At 41.6% G+C, this 18,406-nt stretch overlaps 1 protein-coding gene across 7 annotated transcripts in view; it reads right to left on the reverse strand.

Moving 5' to 3' along the window:
* Nucleotides 1-1,615: 1,615 nt before the first annotated feature.
* The window catches only part of SEC24C (SEC24 homolog C, COPII coat complex component), a 37,385-nt gene continuing 20,594 nt past the window's right edge, over nt 1,616-18,406 (reverse strand). For 5 of the 7 annotated variants that reach the window (XM_055803164.1, XM_055803167.1, XM_013301243.3 and 2 more), the window contains 17 exons: nt 17,843-17,954; nt 16,914-17,041; nt 14,096-14,234; nt 12,058-12,173; nt 10,263-10,387; nt 9,819-10,010; nt 8,756-8,849; nt 7,488-7,604; nt 6,799-6,969; nt 6,314-6,410; nt 5,877-6,022; nt 5,250-5,388; nt 4,318-4,436; nt 3,764-3,943; nt 2,924-3,118; nt 2,429-2,518; nt 1,616-1,985 (listed from right to left, as the gene is read on the reverse strand). In XM_055803164.1, coding sequence (XP_055659139.1) covers nt 1,845-1,985; nt 2,429-2,518; nt 2,924-3,118; nt 3,764-3,943; nt 4,318-4,436; nt 5,250-5,388; nt 5,877-6,022; nt 6,314-6,410; nt 6,799-6,969; nt 7,488-7,604; nt 8,756-8,849; nt 9,819-10,010; nt 10,263-10,387; nt 12,058-12,173; nt 14,096-14,234; nt 16,914-17,041; nt 17,843-17,954 — 2,301 coding nt within the window. In that variant the 3' untranslated portion in view covers nt 1,616-1,844. The remainder of the gene's footprint in view (nt 1,986-2,428; nt 2,519-2,923; nt 3,119-3,763; nt 3,944-4,317; nt 4,437-5,249; nt 5,389-5,876; nt 6,023-6,313; nt 6,411-6,798; nt 6,970-7,487; nt 7,605-8,755; nt 8,850-9,818; nt 10,011-10,262; nt 10,388-12,057; nt 12,174-14,095; nt 14,235-16,913; nt 17,042-17,842; nt 17,955-18,406) is intronic. The other 2 variants (XM_013301247.3, XM_005229740.4) reach the window with 1 other exon arrangement.

Genomic DNA, 18,406 nt, shown 5'->3' on the forward strand with positions numbered 1-18,406 from the left:
TAGAAATTAGTATTTGTGGAAGCCTGTGGTTGCTGTGCCTCAATATTCCTGGGAAGATCTTTCCCACCCCCACCCCCAGTTAAAAATCCTCTGGGTTTATTTGGTTGGAGGCAGTATACATGGAGTAAAAAGTCAGCCGCATTCATACAAAAAACGCTGAAGGTTCTGTCAACTACATCTTGAAAGAGTTTCTCCATGACAATTTTCATATTCCCCTTTCTGTGTAGTGATGGGAGGGAAGACAAACTAGCAGCATTAGAAGAAAAAATGGATTTATCTACATGCTACAGGATACGGAACTAAAACCACAGCCAGATATTTTTCTGATCTTCACAAGGACTTTCAAATATCAAACCCAGATCACATGTTCTCTAATCCACCCACATTCTTCCTTCCACTTCTAGTGCTATTGGTAGCTTCAACTCCTGCGTACGGTAAGAACACTTGCTCAGCGTTCAAGCTAAAATATACAAGCCCCCTTTCACAAGTGAATAAACAAAGCCCTTAGAATTCTGATTTTGATTTACACTTGCTCCCTCTTCGCAGGAGTCTTCTCATCCCCCCTTGAAGAATGGAGCAGCAGAGTGGCCAAAGTGGATGGATTAATCTGTCTGAGGTATTTTAATTTAACAAACAGGTTATAAAAAGGTTTTGTGCAAGCTGATCAGTAGGTAGAATGGGGGAGGGTATAAACATCCAGTAATGCAACTCTTCACTACGGCCCCGATGCTTTCAATAACTGCAATTAGGTACCTGCGATACCTACTACAGTACGCTCTAAATCTCAAGTTTTCTTATCCCCTTCCCTTATGTTCCAGGGTACAAAGGAATCTCAAATTTGCATCAGTATAAATCAAATTCCAGCTTGTTCGCTACGATTCACAATAGTATGGTTGAAAGTGGCCACTTCCTTATCATCTAGATCCTACACAGCCCCACATCACCTCGTTAGAAGTATTTTCTGCTTAAGGTTAAGAGGCTTTTGTCCCCACCATCTGGACAGGTAAGCTCTGCAGGAGAGGCCACGGAACATGGGTCGGGTAGGACACGCAGCGCCGTGTGATGAGAAGGAAAGGAGTTAGCACACACGCCGGCAGGAAGCGCCGCCTCTGCCCCCACGCTGCTCAGCAGCTTTCGGTTGCTGCTCTCTGAACTGTTACTGCCTCACAGACCTGCAGACACTACAGCACCGGGAGGGCCCTGCTGCCTCCTGGCTTACCGCTCTTTCCCTTTTCAGGGCTTCCCGGTCCAGCCAGCCACACGGCACCCCGCTGCGCTGCCACCTCACAGGTCCCTCTGCAGAGACGACACGGAGCGCTTGGCTGCTCCAGCTCCCATCACCTGACCTGCCTCTTGTCCTCCCCACTGCGCATCCTCTTCACACCTAGAGCACGCACACGCGCCCATACAAACACACAGCAACTACCAGAAGTTTTGAAGAGTTATCGCTTTTTCACCTGATGTCGAATCATGTACAGTGAACTGAAAAAAAACCCAAAAAACAAACTACATTCATTACGACAGGATTAGCGAGCATGGGGTGGGGTGGGGTGTGAAGTCCTGCCAAGCACAGGAAACAATTTAGATGCAGGTAAAAGACCTGGTATCAAAGGCCTTTTTTTTTTTTTTTTTTTCTTTTTTATTTTAGCCCTCACCAGGAAAATTTTTCATCTCTCTTACGGGACTGGGAGAGGTTGAAAGGATTTCTGCTTATGCAATGTGTATTAAAAATTATGGAATTGTACAGATTTCTATGTTGTCCTTTTTGAGGGCGCTGGGCCTTCTGATCAGGTCATTAGTGGAGACCAAAATGTCACTGCTGAGCTCCAGCACCGCTCCCTCCTCTAGCTCAGTAGCTGCCGAATCTCCTTGTGCATGTGACACAGGAAGTCCACGTATGAAGCGCCCCCACTCAGGCTCTTGTCCTCCACTAGGAAGTGTTTGAACAGCATTTCCAACTTATCTTCTTGCTTCACAATTATTAACTACAAAAAACCAAAAGAACAAAACCAACAGTGAGTTGTTAGCAGAGTTAACGCTTTTGGAAAAAAAGAGCAGAGCGCTAAACAGCTCAAAAATCCAAAGCCGGGTAACTGGAATCAAAGCATATGCGGGCTTATGTGCTTTGACTCCTGTAACTAAGCTGCGTGAGGTGTCAATCCCTTCTAAATAGAAGGAAAATAAGTGTACGTTGTTTGTGCAGTAGTATATCACAATAGGTCTGAAAAAAATTCGTTTTATAACTATGGTAGGCACAGAACTCCAAAACCAGTATCAAAACTCTTTTCAGATCCTTGAAAACTTTACGTTTGAATCACATTTATGAGACTAGGAGGACCAAGCTCAGCGCTGTAGCGTTACCAGGCATCAGCCGCTCTGCTAAAAGGGAAGGGCATTTAAAGCTACGAACGCAGGGCAACATTTTTACCTTCATGTAGCGGGATCTCTGCATTTGAAGCATGTTAATAATAGATCGTACTTTCTTTGAAAAGGGATTTTCCAAGACAGGCAGGGTACTCTGGAACGAAATACATCCAATCCCCATTAAGCAGGCGAAGTAGAGCAACATTAAACAAAAAACACTCAGCAGCTTTGTCATAGTACGTAAGGTTAGAGATACCCCCGCTACCATCCAGTCTCTTTGACCTCAACTAGTGAAAAGAGAATAATCACACTGTATCAGAATTAAAGGTCAATTGTTCATTTCATTTACATATCAGCTGCTCTTCTCACTATAACGCTAGGGAAAAGCACGGCCAACACGCCCAGACAGCGACATTTCCACCAGTGTCACACCCCTGTGCTTTTCTTGTTCCTAGTACAAAAAAATGTAACACTATTTTCTCAACTTGGCTTCTCACTGTTTATAAAGTTTTGGGCCACTATCACAGACGCTAGGCTCCCGTACCGCCATCCAGCTCACCAAGGCGCTGCTGATCTGGCCGAAGGACGACACGCCAAAGAGGTTCTGGATCAGGCCCTGCTGCACGTTGACTCCCACCCACACGAAGATGTTCAGCCCGTTCTCCAGCAGGTATATGTCACCCTTGGAGAGACGTTCTTCCGAGTTCCGGATTGCTGGTGGCAAGGAGTCACTGTCAACATCTGCTTTGGTCTGCTTTACAGTGAAATGAATTAAAACAATAAAATCAAGATTATGAAACAAGAACTTCTGAAAACATCCTGAAAATTTCTGCCACTAAGGCCCCAGTGGTTTTCTCATTTCTAAGACTCCTAAGACTGCAACAGCTGGGACTGAAGTATCACTCCCCAGCTCAGTTTTCTTACTGAACGTGACACAGAAGCAGATCAGAGACCCCTGGTCAGCCAAAGAGAACACACGGCTTCTGTGAAATGACTCTGCAGTTCCACCATTGCCTCCTGGCGTAGAAATGTAATTAGTTGTTAGTGTTACTCCAGCGACTATGGTACTGCAAAGTCAGAGTAGTACTTCAAGTTTTGCTGCAACTATGAAAATTACTACCTGAAGTTACAAGAAGTTTTAGGATTTTTAAAAGACTATGAAATTCCAGAGTCAAAAGCTGTCATCCTCACAGCTCAGGAAAAAAAAATCCCCCAGAAAATTCACAAGATGCAGTAATGCGTCTGCCCCTGAGTGGAATTAAGTGAAATCTCCCAACAGATGGCAGATCCCAAATCCTTCTCCAATCGCTTTCCCTTGCTGAAACACGAACGCCAACCCTTATGACGAGTCAAGACAACAGCGAGTCTCTAGTAGTACAAATACCCCTGAATTACTCACCAGGGGCAGAAGCCTGGGATAAAAGAAAACGTTTGTTTCTGCCACATCCATGGATGTGACTAACTGACGAATGTAGGCACGGTCATCTGTTGTGACCTCCGGAGCGGGCTGAAGGACGTCACTCTTCAACACACAGTTCAAGTACACAGGAAGCAGCTTCATGCATTCAGGGAGGATCAGCTACAAGGCACAAGCAGACAAAGTCGGTCAGCTGTCGTGCTGAATAAGCTTAGGTTGGACAAAACGAGGCTTGCGTGAACCAACAAGGTGTGGTTTAGCTGTGAGGGGTAAAAGCAGAGAGTCTAATTCTATCATGGACTTGCAAAAGGAACATAAAACTTTTCCCTGGAGTGCTTCCTGGGCTCCAGACACGTGCCCAAGAAACCATTCTCAACTGCAGTTTTACTTGCAGTCTCTCTACATCCCCGAGTCTTCTCTTTGCAAATTTCTGCCGAGCAAAGCAATTTCTTTTTTTGAGTAGGCTAGGTAGGGGGAAGCTCTCATCACCTTTTAACACCTGAGCCTGCGATTCAAGCAAGAGCATTGGAGTTTACCTGGCCAGCAGAAGAGGGACTAGCACAGTTCTTTCGATAGCAAGCTAGAATCTGGGCACACTGGTTGATCAGTGCATCTCGTACAGTCTTCACTGGACTACTCAAAACTCCACGATATGCTGCACAGAAGAGGAAAGAGATGGACAGCTATCAAGTGATTGCTCATTAAGAGTAAACAAAATCCAACACTACTTCCACAAAGTAAATCTAAACAACTATCGTTTATGAAGGTCTTTTTTCCCTCTCCTTCAAACCTGTGGGAAAGAGAGAGGACACATTCCTACTGAAGAGCTGAACAAGCTCATTTACTCCGTGTTATTACATATTCTTCAACTCTTTATTTCCCAGGTACTTTAAAATACACTTCATCATGCTTAAAAACATGGAGTACTATAAAAACTCCTTTAATAGCCTGGCCATCCTTCTTTAATGGACTGAAAATTGACCATTCCTTAAATTTTAACGGTGATAAACATACATAGCTCTCAATCTCTGCTGGATTTGTAGGCTTTTACTGCAAACTAGAAAGGGTAAATGGGGTACAAGGCATAAAAGAATGATATTTAACACAGATCTATGAGCTAAGGCCACTGTTTCCTATCCCCAGAGCAAAATCCTGGAACATTTCAAGAACATACTAAACCGGTCCAAAAGTAAATACAAGGATGAATTCAGACAGCTGTCAGCACACGTCTCTATTAAAAAAGACAAGAATTTGTACGAAGGATAAGCCCACACCATCTATCTGTAACCCTCATCCTAAGCAACAAGACTATCGTGCTGACTTCGTGCTCTTCCTCATAAATGACTGAGCTGTCAGGATTGCCGCCTGGCATTTGATGGAAAGAGAACAAACAGGTGTCAAGTGGATGACAACAGGCATTTTAACAGCAGTTAAAGGTTGCAACGCTTGTTACTATATTTACCCTTACCGTATTTAGCCAAGTAATTGATGAGCGTGTCTGTCTCACAGTTTCGATAGAGGTCAGCAAGCTGTGTGCAACAGTTTAAGGAGAGGTTGTGAATGCGGAGTCGTCGCTGTCCTGCACAACTTGTATACAACAGCGCACACTGCAAGAGACAACAACGCCAGGATACAGAAAAATGAGGTCCTGCTGCAGTAAGAAAGGCAGGGTCTGAATATACTTTATTAAAAACTAGGTCTTAGATGCCTAAACGAGTAAGATAATTATGTAAAAGACTGGCATGGTAAGCTAAAAGCATATGCTAAGAATCAGGGTCCATGACAGATAACAAGCAGCAATGTCAGCAGTTTGTATTAAGGGAACTAACCGGTCTTGGAAAACAGAATGTAGTTTCAAGTAGTCTAGGTCACCCTGAGAACAAGTATGCTGAAAGGTTAAGACTATCGTAAGGGGCAGAAAGAAAGAACAAACAGTTCCTTGAAGGAGTGTCTCATAACCCAGTTCTGAGTGATGTCATCCTTGTCTGCAACCGGCATGCTCCCCAGCTGAGATTCGGTTCCACCTTGGCACAGTTTTGTTGACAATTCTGAACTGTCAGCTCACATCTTTCTCCGAGAAAGCCTCCCGCCTCACCTGAAGGAGCGCACCACTGTCTTCGCTCAGTTTGTCATCGTGCTTGAATTCCACCGTGATTGTTTTATCACAGTCCAAACCTGCCATCTCTACATCTGTTGTGTTGCTCATATAGAAGGCTCCAAAAAAGTCAGTTGCTCGAATACCTAAAAAAAAATTTAAAAACCAAGCCAATGTGAACCGCAATTCTCAACAGAAAAACAAGACAGACTGCTTTTGCAGCACTGAAAATTCTGTTATCAGTGACAAAAAGTTATCACGACAGGTTTTAGCAGGGATCTTTCCTCAGTCTTGACAAAAGTCTTAGAATTTCAAAGCTTCAGCAGAGCTTTTTGCATAGCTTAGCCTCAAGATGTTTTAAATCAGTGAGAAATCTGTTACCTCCCATATGACATGCTTGAAGTGGTCAATTTAGTAAGACTTATCCTAACACCCACCTGTGCTTGTGCGCACTCTCATTACAGCATCAAATCCCACTTCTTTCTGCACATCTCTTCTCAAGTCATTCAGGAACCTATCCTGGTCTGTCTCCAGCTAGAACACAAGCAATAATTCAAGTTTCACACTCCCATAAACCAGAGCTGCTCCATAAACCATAAAGTAATTTAAAACCAGATACTGTCTCCTGCAGTCTAACTCTAAAAATCGGCCATCATACAGAGCTCAGTGCCCTGCTAATGAAATATTGTGCTGAAAGGTAACAGCATAGCTCTTCTTGTTGTTGTTTTTGTTATTAATAGATATTTTGCGTAAAGAGATAAAGCTAACAAAATCATTTTGGTAGAAGTCTTGAAATTTAAGCAGGAAATTCATTTCCAAAGAAGTATTTGTTCACTATTGTTCACACTATGAAAAAGAACTCTTACCTAAACAGGAATTCTTATTTAGATCCAATACCAGTCTGAGCCAATGCGTCTCTTACCTGGAAATAGGCATACTTATAAATGGAGCCTCCCGTCTGGTAGGTTACTACGCCTAGTGTCGCCACATCCAAATACTGGTTTGGAAACAGGAACAGATCCACACAGCAGCCCTGGGCCACACAATCCTTGGCCAGGTTGTTGTAAAAGCTTGTCTGTGGTTGAAACAAAGTCTAAAAAAGGAAGTCAGAGGCGAGATCAGAAGTTTGTGGTAAGAAAAGGAAAGCGAGATCCAGTTTAAAATCCCAGTCAATATACTTTTATACTTTGGGTTTCCTTTTGCAGAAATTAGGATCATACAAATTCTTCCTGACCCTGCCTGCAACGAACTGTTGCGTATTACAAAAGTTACAAAAATGACAAAAGTCTTGCTTTACCTGTTAAGTCCAGCACGTTTACTTTAACCCAGCTACAGTATTTTGTCCTGTATAAGTATCTAGGTCTGTCTCTTCTTGTCCTCGCACCAGAGCTGGCCTTATGATATTGAAGTCTACACAGCTCTGCCCGAGAACAGAAGATAGAAGTGCAATGCTAGAAGATACTAGCTGGGATGGTTACATGACGTGCTACCCTTATAATTTTTTTTAATGTTGCTTCAGAGTTATTTTAGCTTGTAAAAAGTATAATATAGACCTGTTATGCAAGCATCATGCAAGACCTGTTATGTAAGTATCATGCATGTCAGTATTACCTTCTCCTTGTCTGTGTTGATCAGTTTCTTATCATCCCTGTTCTTTAGCTTCCCTGGGGCCTCCGCGATGGGCAGAGAGGTGTGGAAAATGAAGAGCTTGCCAGCACACTCAGCTGCCTGCAGGAAAGCGAGTGCAATAGCGCAGGTTAGAAACATTTCTAAAAACTGTAAAGGAAAACACGATTCAAGAACAAGCAACCTCTTTAGTTCTTTATGTCAGGAAGGCGCTCCATCATGCGCACCAGCTCGGTGATCACTCGGTTACTGCAGCAGTGTCCCACTCAGGGAGCACAGCTTACTGGTCAGTTACAGGAAAGCAAGTTTCAGTTTTACTGGACTCGTGCTGGTTCCCTGGCAGGGAGAAAAGGACCGGCTCCGGGGGGGGCACAGAGCAGTGAGCAGGACTCGGCTACAAAAGGTTTTGTGCAAACACATTACAGTGCTTTCTTCTCTAATTTCCACCTACTGAGTGTGTGGAAAAGAGTCACAGAAATGTCAGAGAATTTTCTAAGCTGAGCTTCAACGATCATTAATTTTAAATCAATATCCTGTGCCAACACTAGCCAATGTTTCTAGTAGGTTATTTTCTCTGACATGCAGTATGGAAACAATCAGTAATTTATATTATTTCTTTACTGAACAATTGTCAGCAAAATCGAGTTTGAGACTTCTAAGAACTTACATGACAGACAAATAGAGCCATGTGAACAGTTTTGGACGGAATCATACAGGCAATCAATTCAATCAGTATATGCAAGTTGGTTGGAGTCAGATCATGCATGTAATTATCTGGATGAAGTACTGGAGTGGAAGAACTTTTGGAAAGGTTTACGTGGTTAGCACTTTGTTGCGGGCAACTTTAACAGATAGCATGCTCTCCTTTTATTTAAGGTTATACCAGAGCTTCAAGCCCAGGATGAGAAAGACACCGTGTTATAGAACTCCTCAATGAGACATGACAGACTTCAGCACTTTTGTAGGGTCTATAAACTGTTCAAAGCAAAACCCAACCGGGTAGCTGAGAGTAAGCCACACATCTTGTACTTTGAGCTGAAATTGTTAAGAAAACCAGCTGGGTAAGGAACAGATAAATCCAGAGGCACATGCACTTGGAAGAATGAATCAAGTACTTCCTACACGCAGCACATCTACCACAAGGCAGCTTACAAAAAAAGGTTCAGAATTGTCTTACTAGCATGTGTTAGCAGAATGTGAACTTCAGAGTACTCTGTCTGAAAACAATTTGCCATGACAACACGTTTACTAACCTTCAGCGCCTCCAGCCCTGCTTGAATCACAGGTGCAAAAACTGTTTCTGTTTCTCTTGTGTCTGCAAACATTTCTGGAATCTGATCCAGCAAACTAGCAAAGAACAAGAAAAGAGGAAACCCAAAATCCAATTAACTGGAAAAGCCACACAGTTACAATCGATGACCCGAGACTGTGGTGTCTAAACAGAAGTCCCCAAAGTGCCTGTGACTGAGTAATTTTTACAGGATCTGGCATCTCATCACTATCTGTGACAAAAAAATGATGCTTCGCCAGCCCTCACTGCCTTCTCTCACCCATATCCTCTGTGCTTGCTGTAGAGCCCCAAATGGTGCCTACTGCAACAGCTCTTCTGTATTACTTCTCTTTTAATATATTCCAATATATATTGGTAAGTAAATTCTAGGAAAGACTAGCGACACTTGGCCTGTTTCCCAAGCATCCCATGTGCCAAAGATTAATAGGTTTAAAGCCAGAGTTTTGTATTTCTGCTTGTTAACGCACTACAAAACAGGCTAGAAATTTTCTTTAAAAACATGCAGCACCAGGTCGAGTTCCCAAAACGTAGTTAGCTACACATCATGGTTTAATTACACTTCAAATACCATGTTAAACAGTTTGCCAAGACTTTTATAATTGCTCTTTTTTTCTTCTAGATTTTATCGTCTCTATCCCACTCATTCGATTTTCTTCACAGAAGCAAAAATCAGACATCGTTGTCTCCGTTTAAGGCAACTGCCTAAATAACTGTAAAGACAGTGATTCAGTATTCTCAGGACTTTTCCTTGGCATCATTCTAGTTGTGTTTTCTTTTTTCCCAGAAATGCCCTTCTGCATTAAATCCCCTTGATATGTACCTTCTGCTAAGCCAGACTAGGAGCCAAATATGCCCTTTACCCCATGAATATTCCCATTCTACTTTGCCAGCTTAACCTCAAAGAGTATAGGAAGTTAAAATACATGGAGTGACTTCTAGGTGAGTAACATGACAAATATTCACACAACACTCAAATCTGCCAAAAAAGTAGTTTACTACACACACTGTAAATCAGTTTCTATTACCTGGCAATAACCGTCCTGGATTCATTCACGTTCACCAGAAAACCGTCAAGGAGTGGCACAAACATATCTGCCACATCTGAAACAACCATCATTTGTGGCTGTGCCAGTGAGCTCTTCACGTTATAGAAGTGTAACACTTTGTTGTAGGTGACAAAGCCTACTCGAATGGCTGATTCTTCCATGTTGCCCTCCCTGTAAGAGACATACTTGCCTTCACATCTAAGTAGATAGTGAAATCATTACACAGAACCCAACACAATAAGGGATAAGAGAAAAATGAAAGGAAGAAAAAAATATTTTCACCTAGAAAGGTATCCATAAAATGTTCTGCTTGGCCTTTTTCTGAAGAAAAGCTTGACAGGATTATCAAATGCTTTTTTAAAAAGGGAAAAAGTGACAGTTTTCCCCATTTTGACTGGCTACAGCGCTACACATTATACCTACCTGGGCAGGTAATTTAGGAGTGACTTTAATTCTTCACATATTAGCCTCACTAAGCCACTCTTCACAGCATTGTAAGACACATCAATCATGAAAATGAAAGCAGGTGGACTGGGAAACTTGTTGTTCTGTGGAAGAGAAGGAAGAAGTCACATTACATCTCTGTAACATGGGCAGATGAACGCTGGTCAAAGCTCTAACAGCTTTCACGCACTTTTCTACTTATAAGCAGCAGTTGTTTCTTCAGATCATTCTCCCATCCCTGCCCACCTAACAGACATACAAGCACACTGTGCTTGAAACGGGCTGGTATGACATGCCCTAGACTGATTTTGCTATTGCTGAGCGAAGAACAGGCTGGTTATAAATAAATTATAGAATCATTTAGGTAGGAAAAGACCTTTAAGATGGTTAGGTCCAACCGTTAACCCAGCACTGCCATGGCCACCACTAAACCATGTCCCTAAGAAGTGCCACATCTATGTGTCTTTTAAAGACCCCCAGGAATGGTGACTCCACCGCCTCCCGGGGCAGCCTGTTCCAGTGCCTGACCAACCATTCTGTGAAGAAATTTTCCCTAATGCCCAACCTAAACCTCCCCCGGCACAACTCAAGGCCACTTCCTCTTGTCCTATCGCTTGTTACTTGGGAGAAGAGACCGACACCCATCTCACTACAACCTCCTTTCAGGCAGTTGTAGAGAGCAAGATGGTGTCCCCTGAGCCTCCTTTTCTTCAGACTAAACAACCCCTCAGCCGCTCCTTGGAAGAGTCGTGCCCTAGACCACCCACTTACATGACTCAGCCAGATAGGGAAAGCAGACAGGGAAGTTTCCTGCCAGTTCTCAAGACTTCGGAATACAGCCAGGCTTGTTATAGGTGATTTCATCAACATAAAGCAAAATATTTTCCTCTCTGAGAACTGCAGACTTTCCCTTCTACTTAAATATCAGGTTTGCTTTGGGAAAGAAAAATTTGTTTCGGGAAAAGTCTTCTGAAGACTATATGTCATACCAGAAGAAGTGCACAGAACAAAAGCAAAACAGAAGAACTTTCAAAAAAGCTGGGAAGATAACACCTTGTTCGAATTAAAAATGCTTCTTACACTGTTAGAAACAAGATAATGTTTTTTTCCGTTAACGCAGAGTAAAGATGAGGCATCAGAAAGTAACCAGTATAAAGCTGCAACACTTGAGACATCTATTTTCCCCAGCATTTACTTTGGCAGAGATGTAAGTTGCTTTAATAAACACCTTGCATATTTTTCCTATTCCTTAGAAGTTTATTATTAAAGTATTTTAATAATATCTGACAATATATTTTTTATATATATATATATATACGACAATAATCTCACAATATATTATTTCCACACTATTCTTGTGTTTTTAACCACTATGCCTGTACTTGAAATTTAACTTCAATAGATAAAGACTCTCTCAGGCCAAATTGTACCTCTCCTACCTTCTCCTTCTGCCCCAAGGACTACTGCAAGAGCGTCCCTCCTGCAGAACTGCTAAGGTAACAGCAGCTATAGCTGCTGATACAGCTCCAGAAGACAATGACAGAGGCAGCTCTAATAAAAATGATGTCATGTGTGATCAAAACCTGCTCTACTTTGGGAAGTAATCAGACAAGCACATTATTTTGCATAATGAAGTCAGCTGAATTAATGCTGTTAATTATCTCTGCCAGCTAGAAAGCAGCCTCAGACAATTCATGTCATTCTTACTTCTAGGAAAATAGATTTTTCATTTAAAAGCAAAACAAAATACAGTAATAAACACATACTACTGTACCTTGCAATAGTCAACTGTTGCTAGAAACTCGTAAGACCCCAGTGATAACTCAGGTCGGTCATAGAAGTCCACTCGCTTTCCAGTATGATCCAAATGCTGGAAGTAATGAGGTGGCACTGGGAAAGGAAAAATCAAGTTCACTGACACAGCCATGACAACCACAGTGACTAGAGAGCTAGCAGGACAACAGCTGTTCCAACTCCAGGAAAGCTAGCTAGCACTGTGCTAGCATGCAAGTATTACTAAAAATATTAATGCAATTTAAGAGCATCATTAAAGTCAAATAATGCAGACAAACTGCTTCCAGTCTATTCTACGCACCAGGTGGCACACTGTATAGCCACTATTGTACTTTTCTTTAATGTCCTTTGCATTCCCATTTGACCTTTCATATCAGAAATGTCACTACAACACACTCTTAGGATGCTTCTGAAGTATTTAGTCCAAAGGTAACATGTAACAATCTTTTATAAGTAGCAACAAATGATTTTATTTGGAGTTTGAGGCAAAGTACAGGTACAATGTTCCTGACTCAATTCAGGGTAACTGAAAGATTGAGCTCCTTATTTTGCTATATGAGTCAGCTTCTCCCTTCCCTTCCCATGCTGCACAAGAGTAAAAGTCTTCCAGAGGCTGCCATAATCCTTTTGTCAGAATAGACAGGGCACTTCCTACAGCGTGATGTAAAGCATTAGGAAGGAGGAAGGAACCAGAAGTATAACCACGTGCCCAGTGCCCATTACTTTTGTGCTGGTACCTAGCCCAAGCGGGAGTTAAGCTAAGCTTTTACCCACAAAAGTCAGCTGCAGAAACAAAGAAAGCATTTCCCTTGGCCCCAAGAACTACCACGACAGACTGTCCCCCTGGAGAATTGCTAGTGTGATAAAACTTATTCCAGCTATAGCTGCCTATATAGCTCCAGGGGAGAACAAAAAATGACATCATTTGTAACGATAAAATTCACCACCTTTAAATTATTCTAAACATTCACATTTTCAACAGTTCAAAAGAAAACAAAGTGATATCATAAAGACTATATATCACTTATCACTCTTCTCCTCTCCAAGGACACATCCAGTAGGAGCTAATTACGCCATTGTTTTTGCAGAGAACAAAAATTGTCCTCGAGTATCAGGTACAACTATATTGTACTTTCACAGCATTGCTTTCATCAGCAGTCTGAGCGTCCCTCCCTTTCCTGCCCCTGCTCAGCTGTCACAGGTACAGCCATTCATGCAGCTGCTGAGTGAGCAGGGAATGCACGCAGGCTGGAAATCACCAGACAAAAATGTTTTTTTAAAAGTTGGCCATTTCTAACCCCCCATCAGCTTCCCACCTTGGTTTGTACAAACAGTTGTACAGCATAACTGAGGTGATAAGAACAAACAGTCCATTAAAAGCCACTAGTGCTACCAAATGAAACACTCAATACATCACTCTGAAGTTTGTTGCACCTTACATTCCATCGTGACTTCAAAACAAATCTACAGATGTCATGCTGTGAGCAGCACAGAGTGACCTCTGCTTAAAAAAAGCATGTTTTATATTAATTTAGAAGAGCAACTAAGGTTAACTGGCATATATACTGAGCATTCCTCTTCAGCTGTAGCATATTTAGCTGCAAACTCACCTCTAAGTAGTGTTTAAACAGGCTTTGTGAGCAAAAAAAAATAATCTTAACTGATGATATTGACTAGATGTACATCTCAGTAAATGAGAAATGACAAATAAATAGAAAAATGTTAGTTTGAAATACCCTAAGAAAACACCATAAATAAATAAATTTTTCAAGCCACAATACGAGTACCTCATGTTAAAAATTTGGTACAATAATACTGCAATGGATAAGCACCTACTTAATTCAAACATAATTTCAGAACTGAGCACCGAACATGTTTTATAATGAATTTTTTTAAGGACTAAACACACATCAAAGCAAGTATACATTATATATGATCACAACATGGTACACATTTACTTGCTTGCATCTTGTTCAAAGATCACTCCAATAGAGACCGATTTCCAGAAGAAACCTTACCCTCAGTGACACAGCTGCAGAAACAACACTGGAACCTCCTTCCACCCTCAATGAATTGCATAAAAGGGCACATGTAAGCCTTGCACCTATTGCATCGGACAGGGCCGGATTCTCCATGGTCTACCAAATAAGGAAGGGTCTGTGGAAGCAGGGGAAAAAAATTACAAGTAAGATCACATGATGATGAGAAAGCAGCAACCACACAAATTGCAGAGCTTAGAACTATCTCCCCATACATTGCATAGGGTTTAGCTGTGGGAGAGAGTGCAGGGGGTGGGAAAAACCTGAAGAAGAATTTTGTAAATGCTTTTCAACTCAAGCAGCTGAAAACTGCAGGTCTTTGTGGGCCGCAGTCATTAATGGGCCACCTTACTTACACACAAGTACTCCTGCAGGGTGCTGCACTACCTTACACGGTGCCTGCTTGAGGAGCACGAGCTCTAGCAGGAGTGCCACACTGCACCACACAGATGTATCCCAAGTGAACACCAAGGACCGAAGCCATGCAAAGAACGGCTGCGGTAACTTCAAGGGAGTGAGCACACAATTTACGTTTCACCACAGGCTGGCTGTTTTAAAAGCAACTCTTCACCTCATATTTTTCCCTTGTAAAAAGCGTTTTGACAAAACAGAAGCCAGTCATTGCATGCCATATATTCAACACCACAGCATCCAGGCTATCTTAAGACATTACAGCTGTTAAGATTTACTTTTTAAGTCCACCATGAAATACAATGTATCTGTAAGTTCTGCTTGTCTCAACCCCACTGTATAGCAAGTCCTCAAAAGTGTTACATAGTGATACTATTTTTGAACTCTTGCTGACAATGTATTCTTTCTGCACCAAACCAGGATAAGATACAGACAACTTCTGCAGCTTCTCAACCTTGGAATAAGCAGGAAGCACTTTAAAATTTATATTAAGACAGAACTTGTACAAACTACAAGCTGCATTCATAGTTCATAGCACCCTTCACAACTAAGAACCTAGCTCAAAAGAAACTTTTAACTACTTTTAAGCTTTCTGACACTAAAGATGTCCAGTCAACTCCCTCAGTCACCCTAAACCTCTGATCATGTTTAAGAGACAACATATTCATTGAGCAGGAGCTGAGCAAATGCTTTCATCACTTTCCCCCCCTCATGTCACAGATGTATCACATCTCTCATTCAGCTCCACTAATCATTTATTGGCAATGCCATGGTTCTGCAGCCATGTTTCTCAGCTCCTATCACCCAGGCTGACCTCCTCAGAGGAAACAAAAATTTCAAGTTTTCTGATTGCCAGGTAATGTTGGTATTGTACTTCCACACAATACGTTTTATTCCACAGCCTCTCCTCCAATAACATGCACGCAAACAAGGGTGTTGTAAACATGCAGTGCTACGCACTTGTCACTGACCACTTACTCCCAAATGGCACAGCAACACTTCTGAAGCCTCAGAGCTTTGCTTTCTGAACCGTACATTATCACAGGGCAAAGGTATGCACCTGGCAACCAGGTGCTGAATTTTTTTTTATACATTCTGAATTTATCTGAATGCTGTACTTTCATGAGACACTTATCCTCTCATTACTGATATGTTAAGCTTTAGATCTATTTACAGTCTTATTGCAGCAAACAGCTGAGCCTTCATCTGTTGGAAGGGCCCCTCCACAGGGAGCTTGCCCTTGCTGTAAAGAACTTCCCAATGCTAGAACTGACACATCTCCAGGGCAATTATCCGACCATAGCCACGTTTTTTCTGGAGGTCACCAGTGGTTGTTCAAAGCATCAACACACCAGGAGACCTAACAACTAGTTGTCTGTAAAGCTTCTCTAAAAATGTGCACCTCCACAAGCCTCCAGGTTTCTCAAGTAAGATCACATCCTCCTGCGGTGCTCCTTTTAAACTCCAGCCACAATACCGAAGCACAGGAATTAACTTCACAACTTGGTTTTATCGCAAAACACTCTTCAAAACCCAAACCATAGTTTAGGAACACTAATGAAATGCATCAGGAAGAACATGCCCTTAAAAGCCCAGAGGCTATTCCTTTCCTCATCAGATGCTGAAATTAATTTTAACAGGGCACATAAATTTGAATACGTTTGCAGTATTAACAAGCGTATTTATCTTTATGTCCCTGCTCCAAGCAGGCTAACACCACACAGTAGCCACAGTATTCAGAATATTCTATAAAATTTCTAGCTCTACAATGTTCTTGAAGCTTTCATGTTCTCAACAGCCAGAGTGGCTAGCTAGCCACGCATTACACCTAGAAGCAAGCAAGTGCTGTACAGAGCAAGGGCAGAAACAAAAGTGCAGCTCAGCAGCGCCCAGTCCTGAAGTCTTGCACTGTCATCCCACACAGCGCTGGGCATGTACGTGAGCATTAGACAGCTTAACCAGTACTGCTTGATACAGTCTCCTCCGATTCCACAACCTGACACCCTAGAAAACACTTAACATCAGTTATTAGTACAATTTAAATACTTTAGGCCAAGCAAGAAATCGAGATCAACTGAAGCATACACACTTGTGACCATCCTAGTATTTTGGTCATTTGGTCACAGTGCTTGACAGTTACTGTAAAAAAGCTGAAATTATGTTAATTTCATAATAAATGTTAAGTAACTGTTAAATGTTTTGAACACAACATTCTTCTCCCTTACATATCTCTACCACGTGCTTGTGGGAGAATCACTGTTTACCTAGTCTTCATTACCTAAACATTCCTTCTCACTGTATCTGTTAACCGCTGACATCTAACAGCATTCTTCTGACGAGTTCTGCGTGCACACAGTGCGTATGTAACTCTGTGTATGGTTCTCACCTCCTCGGGGGGTAGAGTAGCCAGTGGTTTTATGACAGCAGCTAGGGGAACTTGGGACTGTTTGGCCATATCTGAGGTGCAGGGAATATTGTAAGATGTGCATCTTATGTAGCGAGGGCTTGCGTTACCTGTGAAACAAATTTAAAAATCACCACAAATTTCAGTACAAGTTCATATTCAAGAACAGAAACAAATATACCTTTGTCTACATTGTGAAGCCACAGAGACTAAGAGCTTATCTAAAGCCATCAATTAATTTCAGTCTATGCAAACCCTGAATTCCAAACAAAATGCCTCTTTATGATCAATTACATATAATAAAAGCCCTTAAAACAAATTAACTTGACTTCACATCAACTTAAACCTCTAAAATGCCATTCCCGTTTCACTCTTTTGGCAGAAAACTCAACTCAAACATTTCTACTGTTTGACTTTGTAATTTTGGCTGTAGAATCAGATCACAAAGTTTTAACGGAGCTTTAAATCTCAAAAAACGCATGGGAAATTAGGAGATGAAATATCCTTTCTCTGTGAAGCCCATGGACCAACTGACACCCCAGTTGGTAAAAAAAAGTTCCCAGTCCAGTGCAAATGATCCTGCTAGTAAATTTCAGCTCTTCACTGATATTGCCTCTACAGAAGAGGCTTCATTTGTTGCTTTCTGATATCCCTGCTGTTGCTAGTCCCAGGTACCTGCCCTGGAAAACATTTTTTACTTGCAAATTGTTTACTAGCTACCAAGCAATCAGGGGAATCTAAATAGAGATCAAATCAACACAGGACTTGAAACTAAACTCCTATTGGTAAAACATACATCACCAGCCACCAAAACAATTCTTCAAACTTCTCCTTTCAAGACACAGACATTTATGTCACCTGACTCTTTGGGGTTTGCATTTTGTGTGTTTAGGAAAAGAGAAATATTTTACCTTGATCCTTGACCAAGAAATTTGTAGTAACAAGAGGTGGAACCTGCCCTCTCACTCCAGTGACAAATGGTTCTGACCCACGGTTACTTCTGTCATCTTCGATCACTTGAATCTGTGATGGAAGACATCAGATTAATATTTGGAGGTTTGGTTTCCAAGTACTGTAAAATCCAAAACTTATCTGTAAGGCAGTGAAAGGGGGACCTGAGGAAAACATTACTATCTCTAAAAATAACAAGTCTAAAGCAAATAAGTTTTGTCAAGCAGTCACCTCTCAGTTTCATTTTGAATAGTACTTAATGGTTAACAATAAATTACAAGATGCAAATAGTATTTTTCCCCCAAGTATTTTGAATAGTAGCATATTTTGTGTTTTAAGGCCTGATCTGAACTTATAAAAGCCAAACACACACCAAGAAAGGAATTTTTGGTAGTATTCCCCTGTACACTGGTCCTAGCCACATTTAAATTAGAAACTTCTGTAAGCCTCAGGCTGAAGTTCTAGGGATAACCCAGCTTTTCCCTTCTGTTGTGTTCCCGCTGTTTTCATAGTATGTATTTATT

This window comes from Falco peregrinus, chromosome 1 (assembly GCF_023634155.1).
Source record: "Falco peregrinus isolate bFalPer1 chromosome 1, bFalPer1.pri, whole genome shotgun sequence".
NCBI classification, from domain to species: domain Eukaryota; kingdom Metazoa; phylum Chordata; class Aves; order Falconiformes; family Falconidae; genus Falco; species Falco peregrinus.